Source organism: Cucurbita maxima, unplaced genomic scaffold (assembly GCF_002738345.1).
Source record: "Cucurbita maxima cultivar Rimu unplaced genomic scaffold, Cmax_1.0 Cma_Scf00079, whole genome shotgun sequence".
In the NCBI taxonomy this organism is placed as follows: domain Eukaryota; kingdom Viridiplantae; phylum Streptophyta; class Magnoliopsida; order Cucurbitales; family Cucurbitaceae; genus Cucurbita; species Cucurbita maxima.
In genome coordinates, this window is record NW_019272095.1 from 102,472 (window position 1) to 121,406 (window position 18,935).

The 18,935-nt window shown below is 38.8% G+C and overlaps 3 protein-coding genes across 5 annotated transcripts; all 3 read left to right on the top strand.

Moving 5' to 3' along the window:
* The first annotated feature begins 191 nt into the window (after window positions 1-191).
* Window positions 192-4,077, top strand: LOC111472584 (protein NRT1/ PTR FAMILY 5.10-like). Of its 2 annotated transcripts, XM_023118199.1 has the most exons (5): window positions 192-506; window positions 571-788; window positions 2,105-2,652; window positions 3,042-3,858; window positions 3,963-4,077. In XM_023118199.1, the coding sequence occupies exons 1-4, from the start codon at window positions 398-400 to the stop codon at window positions 3,856-3,858; spliced, it is 1,692 nt and encodes a 563-aa protein (XP_022973967.1). In that variant the 5' UTR covers window positions 192-397; the 3' UTR covers window positions 3,963-4,077. The 2 variants fall into 2 exon arrangements, with proteins under 2 accessions (XP_022973967.1, XP_022973966.1); XM_023118198.1 differs by lacking the exon at window positions 3,963-4,077 and having other exon boundaries at window positions 3,042-3,955.
* A 686-nt stretch (window positions 4,078-4,763) lies between these two features.
* LOC111472587 (protein NRT1/ PTR FAMILY 5.10-like) lies at window positions 4,764-9,019 on the top strand. 2 transcript variants are annotated; one of them, XM_023118203.1, is made up of 4 exons: window positions 4,764-5,034; window positions 5,108-5,325; window positions 6,484-6,995; window positions 8,022-9,019. In XM_023118203.1, the coding sequence occupies exons 1-4, from the start codon at window positions 4,920-4,922 to the stop codon at window positions 8,824-8,826; spliced, it is 1,650 nt and encodes a 549-aa protein (XP_022973971.1). In that variant the 5' UTR covers window positions 4,764-4,919; the 3' UTR covers window positions 8,827-9,019. The 2 variants fall into 2 exon arrangements, with proteins under 2 accessions (XP_022973971.1, XP_022973972.1); XM_023118204.1 differs by lacking the exons at window positions 4,764-5,034; window positions 5,108-5,325 and adding an exon at window positions 6,101-6,328.
* A 2,952-nt stretch (window positions 9,020-11,971) lies between these two features.
* On the top strand, window positions 11,972-17,702 carry LOC111472602 (transcription factor bHLH81). Its single transcript, XM_023118222.1, has 5 exons — window positions 11,972-12,620; window positions 12,753-12,881; window positions 13,356-13,421; window positions 16,480-16,548; window positions 17,278-17,702. The coding sequence occupies exons 1-5, from the start codon at window positions 12,225-12,227 to the stop codon at window positions 17,323-17,325; spliced, it is 708 nt and encodes a 235-aa protein (XP_022973990.1). The 5' UTR covers window positions 11,972-12,224; the 3' UTR covers window positions 17,326-17,702.
* Window positions 17,703-18,935: the final 1,233 nt, after the last annotated feature.

The window sequence follows — 18,935 nt, forward strand, 5'->3', positions numbered from 1 at the left end:
CAATCATTCTTGCTCAAGCATCTAACTCATGTGATGAACACTCACTTCTGCTCTTGGCTTGCACTTCATGAATAATTACTCTCGATCTTGACTCTACTTTAAGTGGTTGAAAATTATTGAGGAGTAATCTACATTCACTAAGTAACTAAGAGGAGAATCATAAGGACCTCTCAAACAATCTCGTCAGTTTTCGCATAAAAAACGTAGCAGCAACCTCGTTCAATTTGTTTAATCCTGCTACTCACATTAATTAATCACACGCTAACATCGTGGCCGATACAATAATTTCATACGGATCATGATGCAATGAACTGGTAATAAAACTTCTTCCGGATTCAGAAATGGAGTGATCAGTCCAATTTTTCGATCGGTTCTGCCTCCACACTCCGACGCCAAAATGGAGGCTCCTTTGTTGGATGAGACGGTGGAGGGTGCTGTCGATTACAATGGCCGCCCAGTCCGCAGATCCCAATTCGGCGGCTGGAGATCCGCCTCCTTCATCATAGGTTCGCCTCTTCTCTTTCTTCTCTTTCCCGATCCAATTTCTTTATCCTCTCCCGTTCTGATTAGGAGTGGAGGTTGCCGAGAGATTCGCCTATTACGGAATCGCCTCCAACTTGATTAACTTCTTAACGGAAGAGCTCCGGCTTTCCACGGCCGCAGCAGCGCAGAATATCAATGTCTGGTCCGGAGTCGCCATGATGCTACCTCTACTCGGAGCTTTTCTGGCCGATTCCTTCCTCGGACGATACCGCACTATCGCTCTTTCCTCTGCACTTTACATTCTGGTTCCTCCACTACTTTATTCTCTCCTTCTCTTACTTTACTTTACCTTTGTTACTAAATTATGCAAGTTACTCGCTAGAGCTCTGGTAATTCAGGATTATTTTAGTTCCTGCAAGGCAAGGCGATTTAGCCGAAACAAGCTTGAATTGACGAATAGTTTTCTTTTACTCCATAGTAAGCTATATATGTTAAATGATATATGAAGTAATTCATAAACACAATAAATAGCTATGTATAATAATCTCTTTTATGGTAATATATGGAGCCATCAATATAAACCTTATAAGACAAACTGAACCATATATACCCGTAAATTGAACCATATATATACCTAGGTAGTGTACCATATATATACCCTAGTACTTTGAAAATGTACTCTCTATATTCTCCCTTATTGTACATTGTACATCTCTCTTCTTCCCTGTGTTCATCAAGGAGTGTCTGGGTTGTTGTGAGATCCTGATCTTGAGTGAATCATGCCCTCCAAGAGTTCAGGGTTGTTGTGTGATCCTGATCTTGAGCGAATCATGCCCTCCAAGAGTTCAATCCATTCCAGTCGAGTTGAAATTTTGCTACATGTTTCACGGCTTTCGTGTTGTATGCGGATAATTTCTGATTTAGCTTTAGAAAAGGCTGAATTCTATTTAGCCAAATGTCTCTAAATTTTATCCAAGGGCTCCACCATGTGTATTTATTGGATATTCTCGAGACATTAAAGACTATAAGCATTTTGATATTTCAAAGCAGGAGTTCTTTGTTTCAAGAAATGTTATATTTTTAGAGGAATTATTTCTCTTTCAATCACAGCCCAATATTGATTGTTCATCCACAGCAGATTTCCTCAAGGATTTTGTGTAACCTTGTCTTGTGGCTGGAGTAGTTGAAAATGGTGACTCTCCTGAAGTAGCTATTGCACCCGAGCCTATTATGTATGATGTTGGTGCACACCTGAAGAAGAATTTCCTTCCCTTGCACCTGAGCCTATTACTTTAGGTACTGCTGTTTCCACTGACATAGTTAACGCACCTTGAAGATCATCTAGATCACGGTCTCCACCCAATTACCTAAGGGACTCTCACCGCAATCTGTTGGCTCAATCCCTTATGAATTCATCCTCTGAACCATTTTACTTGAGCAAATACATTTCCTTTGCTGTCTATTCGCTTTTCATAAGCATTGGTGTTGAATTTTCCTCTGAATATTAGCCATAAAATTGAATTTCACATTTGGTTTAAGCTGGCAGAGCACTTATTCATGTAGACCATGCTTAAAAGTAAATGTGATGTCTGTTTCTTTTATTTTTTTGCGTGGAATTCAGGGACTTGGATTGTTGACTGTGTCTGCAACATTACCTTATTCCAGCACTCCTGCCTGCCAACAGGCAGAAAACCGTGTACCATGTTCCCCCAGTCTCGTCCACGTAGTTTTATTTTTCTTCTCCTTATATATTGTGGCATTTGCGCAAGGGGGACATAAGCCTTGCGTACAAGCTTTCGGAGCCGATCAATTTGATGGAAAACATCCGGAAGAGAGCAAAGCTAAAAGCTCTTTCTTTAATTGGTGGTACTTTGGTATTTCTGTGGCCACTTCTGCAACATTTACTACAGTGAGCTATGTGCAAGATAACCTTAGCTGGAGTCTTGGGTTTGGAATTTCTTGTATTGCTATGGTTTTTGCACTGCTAGTCTTCTTGCTTGGAACTAAGACGTACAGGTACAGTAGCGAAGGAGATGTGGAAAACCCATTTGTGAGGATTGGACGGGTGTTTATCATGGCAGTACAAAATTGGCGAGTAATTTCTTCAGAAATAGCTCATGAAGAGGAAACCCTTGGCCTTTTACCGCACCATAGCTCTCAACAGTTCAGGTAAATCAGAGGACTAAAAGAAGGCTAAACGACTATTTATAGTAAAAGAGGAATATAGGGTAGGTATTTATAGTAAGTGGTTATATGTTAAAGCTATATATATATATATAGTAAACTAATATATATATATATATATATTTAGTGAATGTTTTCTCTGTTTTTTTGTATTTTCTGTACATATATATACCCCTTAGTCAGTTCTTTGAAGATGTACTTTTGTTCATCTAGGCATTTTCTCTCTATTCTTTGTGTTCATTAGATCGAGTGTGTGTATTGTTGTTCTTTGTGTTAATCTAGATCGAGAGTGCATTATTCTGCAATCCTAACACCATTTTATATTGTATGCATTATCGTAACCCTTTTCTTTACTGAATTCTATAATTTGGTAGGTTCCTAGACAAAGCTTTGATTGTACCTAATAGTTTGAAGGAAGATGGTCATGCTTGTACTACCAGTGAAGTTGAGGAAGCAAAATCATTAGTAGGGCTTGCCCCCATATGGGTTACATGCTTGGCATATGGTATTGTATTCTCTCAGTCATCAACTTTCTTCACAAAACAAGGAGTCACAATGGACAGATCAATAGTTCCTGGATTTGAAGTACCTGCTGCTTCACTTCAATCCTTTATCAGTCTGTCCATTGGCATTTCCATCCTAATATACGATCGCATAATCATTCCGATTGCAAGATGTTTCACCGGGAAACCTTCTGGAATTACAATGCTACAGAGAATCGGATTTGGGATGATATTATCTGCTCTTTCCATGGTCATTGCTGCATTAGTCGAGGTGAAAAGGCTCAAAACAGCTCAAGAATATGGTTTAGTTGATATGCCAAAGGCGACTATTCCTCTGAGTATATGGTGGCTGGTTCCTCAATATTTACTTATTGGAATTTCTGATGCTTTCACGATGGTTGGGTTGCAAGAGTTTTTCTATGACCAGGTTCCAAGTGGATTGAGAAGCATCGGTCTCTCCCTGTATCTGAGTATTTTTGGCGTTGGCAGCTTTTTGAGCAGCTTTCTCATATCTGCCATTGAAAAATTAAGCAGTGGGGATGGCAAAGAAAGCTGGTTTGATAATAATCTGAACAAAGCTCATCTTGATTACTTTTACTGGTTGCTTGTTGGGCTTAGTGCTATTGGGTTTGCTGCTTTCTCATGTTTTGCAAGAACATACATATACACTAAGGGGAATGCCACATGAACACGTCTGTTTTGCTAGCATTGTAATTTAAAGCTGTGTATTTAAATCGTCTATGGAGTAGGATAATCTGCCTTTTTTTCCATCCTTGGCAAGAACAGGAGCTTACATTTAGAATAGGAGGAATACCACATGATGATCTCAATATAGCTAACTAGATCGATCATGAACTTTCACACTCACAATGATATGATATTGTCTATCTTGAGCATATAAACTTTCACACTGATATGATATTGTCTATTTTGAGCATAAGCTCTAGTGATTTTGGTTTTGGTTACCCAAATGGTCTTGTACCAATGAAGATTATTTCTCCTTTATAACCAAAAGGGTTCGGTACCAAAGGGTCTTATACCAATAGAGATTATCCGTCTCGTACAAATGGAGATTATCTGTCTTGTACCAATGAAGATTATTTCTCCTTTATAATCAAAAGGACTTGGTACCAAAAGGTCTCGTATCAATGAAGCTTATTCGTCCTTTATAATAATCAGATTAAGGGCTAGTAACAATGGTATTCCTTATTTATAAACATATGTTTTTCCTCTTAATTAGTCAACTTGTAACTCCCTCCCAATAATCCTCAATACCCTCTCCCAAACTTCTCTCCCAATCTCTTACAAACTCTTCCCTCAATTCTCTCTTGGAAAAAGTTTATTACAACTTAAAATAATATTTGAATTATATGATCCAAATACTAAAACAATATTGACATTTATTTTTTTTAATTTAGATTTATTACCGAACAATTCAGAAGAAAAACATGGAATATAATCTAATGAAAAAAAATGAAAAAAAAAAAAAAAAAAGTAAATTTTGAAATGTCGGTTGTAATCTCATTTTATCTTGAGATCTCTTTTCCACTTGTGAGCATGAGCCTAATATGTTCTTAGAAATCCCGCCCCCAACACTTTTTGTGGTGAATCAATTCCAACACAAATGGAGGGTTTGGAGAAGGCGACACTACAAATAGTTCCAAAAGAAAGTAACCCTTTTCAACCCCGACGGCTCTCCAATCGAATTCATACTGTTTCTGTGGCTGCTGTTCTTCTGTTCTTCCAGCCATGGACCACTCAACTCCGCTGCTCAGCCACACCGTCCACGGCGCCGTCGATTATAAAGGTCGCCCACTTCTCAGATCCTCCTCCGGCACATGGAGCTCCGCCTCTTTCATTATAGGTAAACCAAATCCCTAATTATCTCATCTCCTCCACCTCCTTCATCGATTCATTCTCCTTGTTGACCATTTTAGGGATGGAGGTTGCTGAGAGATTTGCTTTCTATGGAATCGGCGCCAACCTCATAATTTACTTGACAGGTCCGCTCCACATTTCCATGGTGGCGGCGGCTGAGATTGTCAATGTCTGGTCTGGCACCTCCATGCTCCTCACTCTCTTTGGAGCCTTTGTTGCTGATTCCTTCTTTGGACGATACCGTACCATTGTTTTTGCATCTATTTCTTACCTTTTGGTATCCCTCTTTCTCTGATCATTCATTCTCTTTTTTATTTGCTAATGTTTGTGAAATTGAAATTCAGTAGCTGAGGGCAATGTTTTCTTTTGTTCTTGGTTGGCTTTCGATTGGATGTTTGTTCTGATCGCTTAGTTGTTATATCTGATAAAGTTATATAGAGGAGGTGGTTATATCTATCTGATAAAGTTATATACATGAAACTATATATATACCCATTAGGGAGTAGTGATGCTGCATTTTCTGTATTCTCTCTCTCAAATGAGAGAGAAACAAAACACTCCTTAAAGCGTGGAAACCTCTCCCTGATAGACACGTTTATGAGGCGTGGAAACCTCTCCCTAATAGACACGTTTATGAGGCGTGGAAACCTCTCTCTAATAGACGCGTTTATGAGGCGTGGAAACCTCTCTCTAATAGACGCGTTTATGAGGCGTGGAAACCTCTCTCTAATAGATGCGTTTATGAGGCGTGGAAACCTCTCTCTAATAGACGCGTTTATGAGGCGTGGAAACCTCTCCCTAAGGCATGGAAACCTCTCCCTAATAGATGCGTTTATAAGGCATAGAATCCCTTCCCTAAAAGACGCGTTGTAAAACCTTGAGGGGAATCCGAGAAGGGAAAACCCAAAGAGGACCGCTAATAAACGCGTTGTAAAACCTTGAGGGGAATCCGAGAAAGGAAAACCGAAAGAGGACAGCTAATAGACGCGTTGTAAAACCTTGAGGGGAATCCCAGAAGGGAAAACCCAAAGAGGACAGCGGTGGACTTTGACTGTTATAAGTGGTATTAGAGCTAGTCACTGAACAGTGCGAGACACTGGTTGGAGTAGGGCTAGACTCTCTCCATAGTAAACGGTGGGCTTGGACTGTTACAAATGGTATCAAAGCCAATCACCGAACGGTGCGAGACATTGGTATCAGAGCCAGTCACCGAACGGTGCGAGACACTTGTTGGAGTAGTAAACGGTGGGCTTGGGCTTGGGCTTGGGTTGTTACAAATGGTATTTTTACGTACCTGAAGCCATCAATATAAATCTTTACCTAATATTCCTCTTCGCATTTTCTCTTTCCTGTTCTTTGTGTTCATCTAGATCGAGTATGTGCATTGTTGTACAATCCTAACACTTGTTTCCTTAAACTTGGGAATTTTGAACAGGGACTAGGATTGTTGGTTCTGTCGACGGCAAACCCCTCCATTTGTGCTCTCCCTAACAAATCCACGCCCTGTTCGGCTCCCAAGCTTCAGCTCGTTCTATCCTTCGCTTCTCTATGTCTAATTGGGATAGCACAAGGTGGGCACAGGCCCTGCGTGCAGGCTTTTGGGGCCGATCAATTCGATGACCAAAATCCTCAAGAGGCCAAATTCAAGAGCTCCTTCTTCAATTGGTGGTATTTTGGTGCCTGCTCAGGAATCGTAGTAGCCATTCCAACTATAGCATATGCACAAGAGAATCTTAGTTGGAGTCTTGGATTTGGAATTCCTTGTGCTGCAATGCTCACTGGTTTCATTGTTTTCCTTCTCGGTACCAAGACGTATCGGTTTACCGTCAAGCAATCAAATAAGAGCCCGTTTATGAGAGTTGGTCGAGTGTTTGTGGCTTCTATTAGGAATTGGAGAGCTTCTCCCTCAACGATCGGCAAAGATTTGTCAAATTCTCACCAATTCAAGTAAGAATGCTGCAATATCCATTGTTTTCTCTTTCTTATTGACACTTATGATGTTTTCATATAGTTCTGGTTGAGGATTGTTGGAAGGGAGTCCCACGTTGGTAAAGGGAAGATCATGGGTTTATAAGTAAGGAATACTATCTCCATTGGTATGAATCCTTTTGAAAAAATTGGGAAACCGAGATTTTATGCTCGAAGTGGACAATATTGTACCATTGTGGAGGTTTGTGATTCTTAACATGGTATCAGAGTCATACCCTTAACTTAGTCATGTCAATAGAATCCTTAATTGTCGAACAAAGAAGTTGTGAGCCTCGAAGGTGTAGCCAAAAGTGACTCAAGTATCGAACAAATGGTGTACTTTGTTTAAGGGCTCTAGAGAAGGAGTCGAGCCTCGATTAAGGGGAGGATGTTCGAGGGCTCAATAGACCTTAAGTGAGGCTCTATGGTGTACTTTGTTCGAGAGGAGACTTTAGAGAAGGAGTCGAGGATTGATTAAGGAGAGGATGTTCGAGGGCTCTATAGGCCTCAAGGGAGGCTCTATGGTGTACTTTGTTCGAGAGGAGACTCCAGAGAAGGAGTCGAGCCTCGATTAAGGAGAGGATGTTTGAGGGCTCTATAGGTATCAGGGGAGGCTCTATGGTGTACTTTGTTTGGGAAGAGATTCCAGAGAAGGAGTCGAGCCTTAATTAAGGAGAGGATGTTCAAGGGCTCTATAGGCCCCAGGGGAAGCTCTATGGTGTACTTTGTTCGAGAGGAGCTTTAGAGAAGGAGTCGAGACTCGATTAAGGGGAGGCTGTTCAAGGGCTCCATAGACCTCAGGGGAGGCTACATGGTATACTTTGTTCGACCGGAGGATTGTTGAGGATTGTTGGGAGGGATTCTCACATTTGTTAATTAAGGGAGAAGATCATGGGTTTATAAATAAGGAATACTATCTCTATTGCTACGAGGCTTTTTGGGAAACCAAAGCAAAGTCATTGTGGAGGTTCGTGGTTCCTAACCGTTCCTCCTTTGGTGTGACAGATTTCTCAATAAAGCTTGCATCATTCCCATCGATTCAAACCAAAACGCAACGGTGTGTAGCATCAGCGAGGTTGAAGAAGCAAAGGCAATTCTCAGAATTCTTCTAATATGGGCTACACTTAGTGTGTTCACCATTGTGTTCTCACAAGACGCCACCTTCTTCACCAAACAAGCAGCAACATTAGACAGAACAATTTCATCAGGTTTCACCGTTCCCGCCGCGTCACTCGAGGCAATTATTTCCTTTACAATCGTCATCTTCATCGTGGTCTATGATCTCGTGTTCGTTCCCATTGCCAAAACAGTAACAGGAAACTCATCGGGCATAACAACATTACAAAGAATCGGATCCGGGATGATCATATCAACTATCTCTATGGTGGTTGCATCCCTGGTCGAGAAAAAACGTTTGAAAACCGCCCTCGAACACAGTCTAATCGATAGACCGGACATGACGATTCCAATGAAGTTCTGGTGGTTGGTTCCTCAATACGTGTTGAATGGTTTGGCTGATGTGTTTACAGTGGTTGGGCTTCAAGAGTTTTGCTATGATCAAGTGGCTAGGGATTTGAAAAGTGTTGGACCTGCCATTTTCATGAGTATCCTTGGAATGGGTAGCATTTTAAGTAGCCTTTTGATATCAATTATTGATTCAGCTACTAAAGGCAATGGGCATCTGAGCTGGTTTCCCGACAACCTTAACAAGGCTCATCTTGATTACTTTTACCTCCTACTGGCTGCCCTTAGTGTTCTTAGCTTCATTGCCTTCCTTTTTGTTGCCAAATCCCACGTTTATAACAGGTGACCTTGACTTCCCATCTTTTTGGAGCTAAATTATTCCAAATTTTAAGGTTGTAAATATGAAAAGTTTGTATTTGAAAAGCAACATATAGATGATATACTTTAGGCTTGGTTCGAATGATTGTTGGATTTCTGATATACTTTAGCCAGGGAGCATTCGCATGTAATACCAAATACAATTATTTGATTCTCGGGCATATTATTCTCAGACATCTTAACAAAACCTAAGAATGTTTTGTTTCTCTCTTCAATTGATATGGGATCTCACAATTCATTTCCCTTTGGGGCTTTGTGTCCACTCCTTTCAAGGCTCAGCATTCTCGCTAACACACCAGTCGGTGTCCAGTCCTCTTTAGGGTCTAGTATTCTCACTGGCATACCAATTGGTGTTTAGCTATGATACCATTTGTAATAGCCCAAGTCCACTCCTAGCAAATATTGTCATCTTTAGGATTTTCCTAAGTCCACAACTAGCAAATATTATTCTCTTTAGGATTTTCCTTTCGAGCTTCCTTTCAAGGTTTTTAAAATGCATATTTTAGGGAGAGACTTCCACATCCTTATAAAGAATGTTTTGTTTTCTTTTAACTAATGTGGGATTTCATAAATAGAGACTCCCACAAGCCTTGGTTTTATGTTCGAGTTATTTCTCGAAAGATTTTGTGAAAAAATGGGAGATTCAATCGTTTGAAACTGATGCTTAAAGATAAGTTGAGAACGTATAAAACTGATACTTAAGGTGAGAGGGTTATCGACTAAGTTGAGAACGCTTAAAAATAATCTGGCGTAGGTTGTACTATTTGGCTTGATTGGATGAATTGTATTATATATGATGACATGTGTCCTGTGGCCCCTGCACATGTCATATATATGATTGATATGTTATGCAATTGTATGTTATATTATGTCATGTCATGTCATGTTATGCTATGTTACGCCATGTTTTGCTATGTTATGTCATGATAAGCTATATCATGTATAAAAACTATGATATGATGTTACCATATCATGTTGTGTAAAATTTTATGGAATTGATAATCTAGGAGGCATAAAATTCCTTATACTATGCTATGTATTATAGAATGCATAGGAATTATGTAAACATAATTCATAGATTTGTTATGTTATAGATAAATGAAGGTTTGTCTTACATCATACATTATGTCGTGATTATAAGGTATATTATGTCGTGATTATAAGCTATGGGAACCTCATGTATATTTGTGTGTTATGTGCATTGGGATACTTCCCAATATGATGAGTACGGACACGTACATTACGACTTATGATTTTCGACATTTATGTTCGCCACAGTGTTATGCAGACCCTTTCCCCTCTGTGATGTTTGGCAAGAGTTCATTAGCAAGTGCTTGCACGCGTAGGTCATGTATAGAGAAGTACTACGCATTCAACTTTGCCCAAACGGTTGCATGTGTGTGCATTTTTCGACCCCAATAGTGAGGTTACTTATCGAGTATTTCTTAAAATACTCAAATCATGTGCTACTCTTACAGTTCAAGTAAAGATAAGACACCTTTGTATGGATGACAACGACGTCGGGATGAAGGTCATGAAACAAGTGTTAGGGTAGTGGCGTTTTGTTTATTCTATAGCCTTAGGTTAGGTTAGAACATTATTTTTACTTTTCAAATGATGTTACAAACGTCACATCATTTATTTTACTTCGAACGTTTAAGTCATGACATCGTTTATGAACTATTTTAAATGAATGTTTCCGCATTTAACAGTCATGTCATGCATGTAGTAACGACTTTATTGTAGTAGAAAAACAGAGTCGTTATCTCCGAAATGGGATGGGATAGGATAGGAGGCACTAAAAGGGAATGAAAGTGGAGACCCAAATTAAAAGCAAAAGGTTGTTGTGAACATGAATGTTAATGCTTCACTTCTTTCTTTGTTTCTTTCCTTAACTTTACCCTAAATAATACAAACATTTCTATGTTCTTTACAAATACTATAAAGCTCACTCAATCTTAACCCTCTCAACTTTTCCACGCGCCCTTCATCGCGACTGTACTACACCCCATTTTCCTCATTAATTATTTTATTCAATTTTAAAAACCTCATTTTTTAATATTTTTACTTTTATATTTAGGTTTTAATAAATTTCAAATTATCAGAGTTTTTTAAAATTTTACATATTAATTTGATTTTTTTTTTAATTATCGAATAGGTAAATACAAAATTAAAAATCTAGGTATATACTTCCCAGTTCTTTTTTGGAGTTCTTTGTTCGACATTCGAGGATTTGCCAATCTATTGGCACGGCTAAGTTTAGGACATGACTCTGAATACCATGTTAGACGAACACGACTCTCCACAATGGTATGATATTGTCCACTTTGAGCATAAGCTCTCATGGCTTTGCTTTGGGCTTCCCAAAAGGCCTCATACCAATGGAGTTAGTATTCCTCACTTATAAACCCATGATCATTCTCTAAATTAGCCGATGTGCGACTTTCATCATTCAACAATAACTACAAGTTAAATTTTTCGGTCATCGTTTTCTTATAATTTTACTTATGAGTCGTTATTTTTTGATCGAGTCAACCCGACTAACTTGAAAATAGAGTTACAAACCAACCTAATTATATATATATAACATTTATAACTGATGTTAGATATAAACATGTACGGTGGATAAGAATGATTTAAAAAAATAACGAAGAAAAAAGAACAACCGAACCCTGAGTCGGAAACTCTATTTAAGTCGATCAAGTCGGACCATTTCTGGCTTTGGATTTGAAATCCAATTTTAATAGTGGGACCCGTGCATTTCTTAGGTCTCCAGCGAACTAATCACGTTGTTTATTTCGAGCTATTATGAGAGTTATCCTCGCAAGTAATAATTTTTTAAAAAATTGAAAAAAACAAAATTTGTTAATATAAATAATAAAAAATAAGGGAATAAGTTAGTTGAGAAGGTGGAGTGACGCGCTAAGAATCGCGTGGGAGAAGCGTTTATTGAATCAAGGCAGTTTGATCAAATCCAGAAAAATTAATGACGTAACACTTTAACACTTAACCCTCAACCTTGCCATTTTATTTTCTTCTTACACGGAATTCCCGTGAACACGTCATCCACATCTGCAAAATCACCGTTGATCGCGCGCAGTGACGAACGGATGAGATGATGGCAGTATGATCAAGCGGTGGAGAAGGGGTGTTACCGTACACGTGAGCAGCAGAGGATCAGGGATTGGTTTCCACTGTCGAAAAGAGCCGAGAGGAGGAACAATCTGGTCCCTGTGAGTGACCCTTTCCAAAGATAGAATTTCTCCACCAAAAGCAGCGGCGGAGTTTTCCTTTTCTTCTCTTCCAGAAATAACGAAAAACTACAAAATTCAGCAGAAATCTCCTGAGCCAGTCACCGTGAAGCAGATGCAATCCACAACTGGTGGTGCTACTGGCAGTCGTAGCAGCGGCGGCGGACTTGCTCGCTTCCGCTCTGCTCCGGCTGCTTGGTTGGAAGCGCTTTTGGAGGACGAGGAGGAGGACCTACTCAGGCCTAATCAGTGCTTGACTCAGCTTCTCGCTGGAAACTCCTCCGACCTAGACTCCCCTGCGGATCAGGCCTTGTTCGAGCCCAATCCCTCCGCTGGTTTCCAGAGGCAAAATAGCTCTCCGGCTGAGTTTCTCGGCGCCTCCGGAATCGGGGAAGGATTTTACTCTTCCTATGCTATCAATTCCTCGGCCGCACTCGAGATCTCTCCCACTTCCAAGCGGGGGAGAGAAGTCGACGCGCAGAACTTCCCGCCCAAATTTTCACCGCAACTGGTAATCATTTTATTTCGAACCTCTGTTTCGCGATTCCCTGTCTTGAGGATTTGAAACGATTTGATTTCGGATTACTTCTGTTTTGATTATGGTCTCCCGATTAGAAGTTTATTTTGGTTTCGTTTTTGGCAGAAAAGGGAAGGAAGTGGAGTATCGAGTTTGATAGACATGGAAATGGAGAAGTTATTGGAGGACTCCGTGCCCTGCCGTGTGAGGGCCAAGCGTGGCTGTGCGACGCATCCTCGGAGCATTGCTGAGAGGGTTAGTTCCTTTTCGCCTAAATCTTCGTTGACTAATTGCTTCTTTCAACTTCCACTTTTCAATACCCAATCTCACCTGTTCATAACTTCTGTGACATTCTTCACTGTAATAATTCGACATGGATTCCTTGCCTCTTCTGATCATTCATCATCTCAGCTCTGCCTTTGTGTCTATTTGAAACTTCGATTTAAAATGTTTTCTATCACACTCTTATAAACAATTATTCGTTTTCCTCCCCAACCGTCGTACGATCTCACAATCCACCCACCTGACACTCGTTCCCTTCTCCCATCGATGTGGGACACTCTGATACCATTTGTAACGGCTCAAGCCCACCCTAGTAGATATTGTCTCTTCGGGCTTTTCCTTTTTGTGTTAAAGTATTAATCATTAGACTAAGCAGTATGTCTTGTGAACAAAACACACACAACAAAAGGTATTTCTATTACTTATTGTTTGTTTTCTTGATGGTAGGTTCGTAGGACTAGAATTAGTGACAGAATAAGGAAGCTTCAGGAGGTTGTCCCCAACATGGATAAGGTAAATTGTATCATGATTGATCATTAGGGACGAATTTAGATTTATCTCATGTGATATATATTGATAAATGACTGTATTTTGTACTGCCATGTGTTTCTTCTTCCAGTTTCTGCCCTGAATTCCATTCTTAGCTTCTGTTTTGGCTAGAACTTTACTTTATGCTAATTAAGTCTAACATGTATATAATTAATTGAGTAATGGGGACAGTATTGTGTGGTTTGAACTGAAGGTCATCTCTTTCATTCATTTTAATTTTAAAGTTTACCAAATTTGTAACGGCCCAAGCCCAAGTCCTAGATATTGTCCTCTTTGGGTCCACGCTCTTATAAAAGATGTTTCGTTCTCCTCCTCAATCAATGTGGGATCTCACAATCCACCTCCTTCGGGGCAGCGTCTTCGCTAGCACTCGTTCCCTTCTCCAATTGATGTGGGACCTCAATCCACCACCTTTGGGGCTAGCGTCCTTGCTGGCACACAACCTCGTGTCCACCCACCTTCGGGGTTCAACCTCCTTGCTGGTACATTGTCCGGTGTCTGGGTTCTGATACCATCTATAACGGCCCAAGCCCACTAACAGATACTATCCTCTTTGGGTTTTTTCTTCCGCGCTTCCTTTCAAGGTTTTAAAATGTGTTTACTAAGGAGAGGTTTCCACATCTTACAAATGGTGTTTTGTTCTCCTCCCAAAATGATGCGGGATCTTACAAAATTTTACTAGAGTTAGTTTTAAACGGGGTGGCAAGTATGTTAGCTTAAGATTGGACGTGTGGCTGGGATTATTTACATTGAATATAGGCATCTGTTTGTCTATATGTTCACATGTGAGTATGAATGGAAGTATGCATTTATATGAGGCAGTCATGGCATGCTAATGTGATTTTGAAAGCCTACAATCCATAACTTATATCAAGGATGGAATGTTGAATATTTATAGGCCAATCGCTTCTCAGGTTTGAGTTTGTTTGAGTTTGACCTTGTAATAGCCCAAGTTCACTGTTAGCAGATGTTGTCCTTTTTGGGCTTTTTCTTTCGAGTTTTCTCCAAGGATTTTAAAATGTGTCTATTAGGGAGAAGTTTTCACACCCTTATAAGGAACTTTGTTCCCCTCTATAACCAATATAGGATCTCACTTATCTTCATAAGGAACATTTTAGTCCATGAAGTTAAGAAAATGGTTTAAGCGGTTCCATTTGACCATTAGTTGACTAATGAAAAAAATTGTGTGATTGTGTTTTACTAACTTGGTGAGTAACTTATGTGGCTAGAGATGTCCATTTATCCCTCAAATGGGATGAGGAATCTTTGTACAAATAGGAATGAGGAGGGAGTGGGAAAAGATTTTTTTCTCCTCTAAATGGGGTAGGGTATAGGGATTATATTCCCCATCCTCGCCAAATCCCCGCCCTTCTCAATATGGAATAATATGTGTAATATTAAAATTTGTGTTTTTAAAAATTATGTTAGAACATTGTATTATTTTTTTGCTTATGAAATTTTATTGAAGTTTTATTAGGATGTTTTGTATTATATTTTTTTGCTTATGAAATTTTATTGAAGTTTTATTAGGATGTTTTACTTATTTTTAATATAAATTATATTGAAAAATGAAAATTATCCATTAAAAAAATCATTGTAACTAATTTTTTTTTTCTTTTTTATAAAAATGTATAAAAAGATGGGGGAAAATTCCAATTCCGCAAATAGAATTCGTAACTCATTTCTTCCAAAATAAATAAAGAATTTTGCATGAATGAAAATTGAAATAGGCCGTCATAGACATCCCTATATGTTGCATATCTCTTTTCCATAGGGATGTTTATAGTAGGGTTCGGAGAGGCTTCTTCATCTCTATCCTCGCCACCTATTTCAATCTCGATCTTTGTGAAATTCTCTCATTTATTTTGGTGGGTATCAAATGAGCTCCCTTTTTTTATATATATTTCCTATTAAAAAAAATCATTTTACAGATTTTTTTAATAGATAATTGTTCATTTTTTTATATAATTTTTATTAAAAAATGTAAATCATCCTAATAAATTCATTAATATTTTATAAGCATAATTATATTCTAATGTAATGTTTTGCAAATCTAATTTAAATAAATCAAATTTCAATATTCAATATTACAATAAAAATCTTTAACATATTTAAATAAATGAAAGCAATATATATATATATATGTATATATAGTAGGTTAGTTTTGTGCTTACTGTGGCAAGGAATTAAGATATTCCTCAAGAAAGAAACCGTGGAGTTTATTGCTGAGGGAAATCCATGTGTGTTACTCGAAGGGTGTCATGAGTTAATGCATATAATAAGCCTTTTGTAACATCTCAAGTCCACCGCTGGCAGACATTGTCCTAGGCTTGCACTCAAGGTTTTTAAAACACTGTTAGGTAGAGGTTTCCACACCCTTATAATTCGTTCTCCTCCCCAACCGATGTGGGATCTCATAATCCACCCCACTTCGGAGTCCAACATCTTTGCTGGCACTAGTTCCTCCTCTTTAATCGATGTGAGACCCCCCAATCCACCCGCGTCTTTGTCGGCACACTGCCTCATGTTCACCCTTTTTCGGGGCTCAACTTTCTCGCTTGTCTAGCTCTAATACTGTCTGTAACAGCCTAAGTTCACCGCTAGCAGATATTGTACTCTTTGGAGTTTCTCTTTCGGGCTTCTCCTCAACGTTTTTAAAACGCGTCTGCTAGGGGGAGGTTTCCACACCCTTATAAAGAATGTTTCGTTCTCCTCCCCGACTGACATGGGATCTCACACCTTTAGTTTCTTTAATTTCTTTAAATTCTTCATTTCCCACTCTGATCCTATCTATCTGTAAACTAATTACCCAAAAGAGAAATTGCTGTAAACATGGGTTTTCTTCATGGTGTTTGTAACTCTTCTGAGACTATATCTGCATTCTGTTGATATTGAAAAAGAAATTATTATATCAATTAACTTATAAACCTGAAACCAAGATTTGCTTTATCGAATTTGTGAAACTTATATTTGACGAAGCCGAAATATAATTATCGTTCTGTGATTTTCGATCTTCTTGCAGCAAACAAACACTGCGGATATGTTGGAAGAAGCAGTAGAGTATGTCAAATTCCTTCAAAAGCAGATTCAGGTATGCAACTGAACTACATGCTGTCCTAGATTGTTCAATAGGTTATACGAAAACGGCTGATACTGTGAGGATTGTTGGGAGGGAGTCCCACGTTGACTAATTTAGGGAATGATCATGAGTTTATAAGTAAAGAAATACATGTCCATTGATATGAGACCTTTTGGGGAAGCCCAAAGTAAAGCCACGAGAGTTATGCTCAAAGTGGACAATGTCATACCATTGTGCAGAGTCGTGATTCCTAACATGATATTAGAGTCGTGATTCCTAACATGGTATTAGAGTCATGCTCTTAACTTAGTCATGTCAATAGAACCCTCAAATGTCGAACAAAGAAATTGTGAGCCTCGAAGGTGTAGTCAAAAGTGACTCAAGTGTCGAACAAATGATGTACTTTGTTCGAGGACTCCAGAGATGGAGTCAATCCTCCATTAAAAGGAGGCTGTTCGAAGGCTCCATAGGCCTTAGGGGAGGCTCTATAGTGTACGAGGGAGTCTCACATTGGCTAATTTAAGAATACATTTCCATTGGTATGAGGTCATTTGGGGAAGCCCAAAGCAAAACCACGAGAGCATATACTCAAAGTGGACAATTATCATACCATTGTACAGAGTCGTGATTCCTAATACTAATCTGTAGCAGAATTATATCACTTTGCTCGATTAGAGCTGTAAAGTTACAACTCAAATACCTCGAAATTTCAACTAACTGAAATCCCCTGAAACCCAACAGGAACTCACCGAGCATCAGCGCAGGTGCACATGCACGGTTAAGGAATAATGGCACGGAGGAAAACGCTACAACAGCCTGCAGAAATCGCCTTTCCACGATCAGTGTAAATTAGTAGATTTCTGAGGACTTGAAAAGTAGTATAAAGTAAATTAAAGTGTTTTAGCTATAATATTGTATTGTCTCTGGTCCTAAAGAAAATATCAACCTTGTAATGCATGCATTCAATATATTGCATTCGTACGCAATAAGCAGGTGTAACAAAATATTGGGTAGTCTGCTTTTTCCCCCTTTTTTGGGTATTTTTTGTTTTCTTTCAAAAAAATTATTGAATAGAACATTAGATCATTAGGCCTCTAATTATTGTATCTTCAACATCCATCCAATATTATCAGGAGAAAGCAATGGAATCGAAATTGCAAGATCAATATTTTTTTCCTTCTCTCTTTTTCTAACGAATTCGTTACACTTTTTGTTTTCGTTTCATGGTTATGAACGATTATTAGGTTAGAGTGCATACCATATCAACTATTATGTTAGAATGCATACCATATCAATGGTACTAAATTCATGAAATTGGAGTGATGCGGTTCTTATTTTGACCCCGTCATCAACTCTACTCAGATACAAGGAGGTAGAAATTTCTACTTTAAATCTTTGTTCTTGATATATCTTTTCTCGTACACATCTATATTGAGTTGGGTTGTCTTTGTAATCAGTGCTTCTACTTCTTTCTATGCATATTAGCACTTCTTTCTATGCAGATAGATCAAGATTAATATTCTATCGAATGAAAGAGTTTGAGCTTGATGTGCTTGAATTCTAAACGATTTAGAACTCAACATGAAACTTAAACTCTATCCATACTTGATATGATAAAATGTCGATATGATAGAATGTCTCTAGCATCATCTATTTCATAGTATAAATAAACGCTCTCTATCTCTTTCTCATCTTTAGTCTCGGGAAAGAGACGAAACATTAGGCGAATATGTTATATTTGGTAACTTTATTGATAGTCAAAAACTTTCTTGTCGTTTCAACATTTTGGCAGTATGGAAAGCCCTTGTAAGTGGCTATTGGAGACAAACTAGTTCATGTTGTGATCTTTCTTTTAAGGCACTACAACTATTTCACAATGTTTGGGATCTTGAGTTTGAAGACTGCCTAGATCTTCTTGGGGTTAGCCGTTACATTCATTTAGTGTACCATGGAGCCGAGGTCACCAAAGGCCTCAGCCAAATGGATTTGTGATCATCGATGAATTGAACTAAATTTGAGTATGCACTTACTAAAAGGATCCATGCACAGGATTCAAATCAAGATTTGGGATCGAGATTCAATACCTGATGGCTCCGGTATTCTCCGACATTCAATACTGAGATTCATGTTACTTACTATTTATTTCTAAGAGTGAAAACTATCACAACAGACCAACACGAGTCCTTCCAACATGCTTTATCCTCACTCACATACATCTTAGGAAAATTTTGAAAAGGTAACCGAACATATAATTGCTCTAAGCAAAACACACTTAAATATGGAGTTCTTATGATTGAGCGACTGAAAATGAAGGTACATTTTGTCCTATTCTATCCTCAGGATCGCTCTCATCCGGATGTGGTCACGGTTCATTCATGCACCCTTCATTTACTCGGGCA

Coding starts and splice junctions, on each gene's coding strand:
- LOC111472584 (XM_023118199.1), top strand. CDS start 398: ATGGAGGCTCCTTTGTTGGATGAGACGGTGGAGGGTGCTGTCGATTAC. Junction 507..570: donor ATCCGCCTCCTTCATCATAG/GTTCGCCTCTTC, acceptor CGTTCTGATTAG/GAGTGGAGGTTGCCGAGAGA. Junction 2,653..3,041: donor CATAGCTCTCAACAGTTCAG/GTAAATCAGAGG, acceptor ATAATTTGGTAG/GTTCCTAGACAAAGCTTTGA.
- LOC111472587 (XM_023118203.1), top strand. CDS start 4,920: ATGGACCACTCAACTCCGCTGCTCAGCCACACCGTCCACGGCGCCGTC. Junction 5,035..5,107: donor CTCCGCCTCTTTCATTATAG/GTAAACCAAATC, acceptor TGACCATTTTAG/GGATGGAGGTTGCTGAGAGA. Junction 5,326..6,483: donor CATCTATTTCTTACCTTTTG/GTATCCCTCTTT, acceptor AATTTTGAACAG/GGACTAGGATTGTTGGTTCT.
- LOC111472602 (XM_023118222.1), top strand. CDS start 12,225: ATGCAATCCACAACTGGTGGTGCTACTGGCAGTCGTAGCAGCGGCGGC. Junction 12,621..12,752: donor CCAAATTTTCACCGCAACTG/GTAATCATTTTA, acceptor CGTTTTTGGCAG/AAAAGGGAAGGAAGTGGAGT. Junction 16,549..17,277: donor TCCTTCAAAAGCAGATTCAG/GTATGCAACTGA, acceptor GAAACCCAACAG/GAACTCACCGAGCATCAGCG.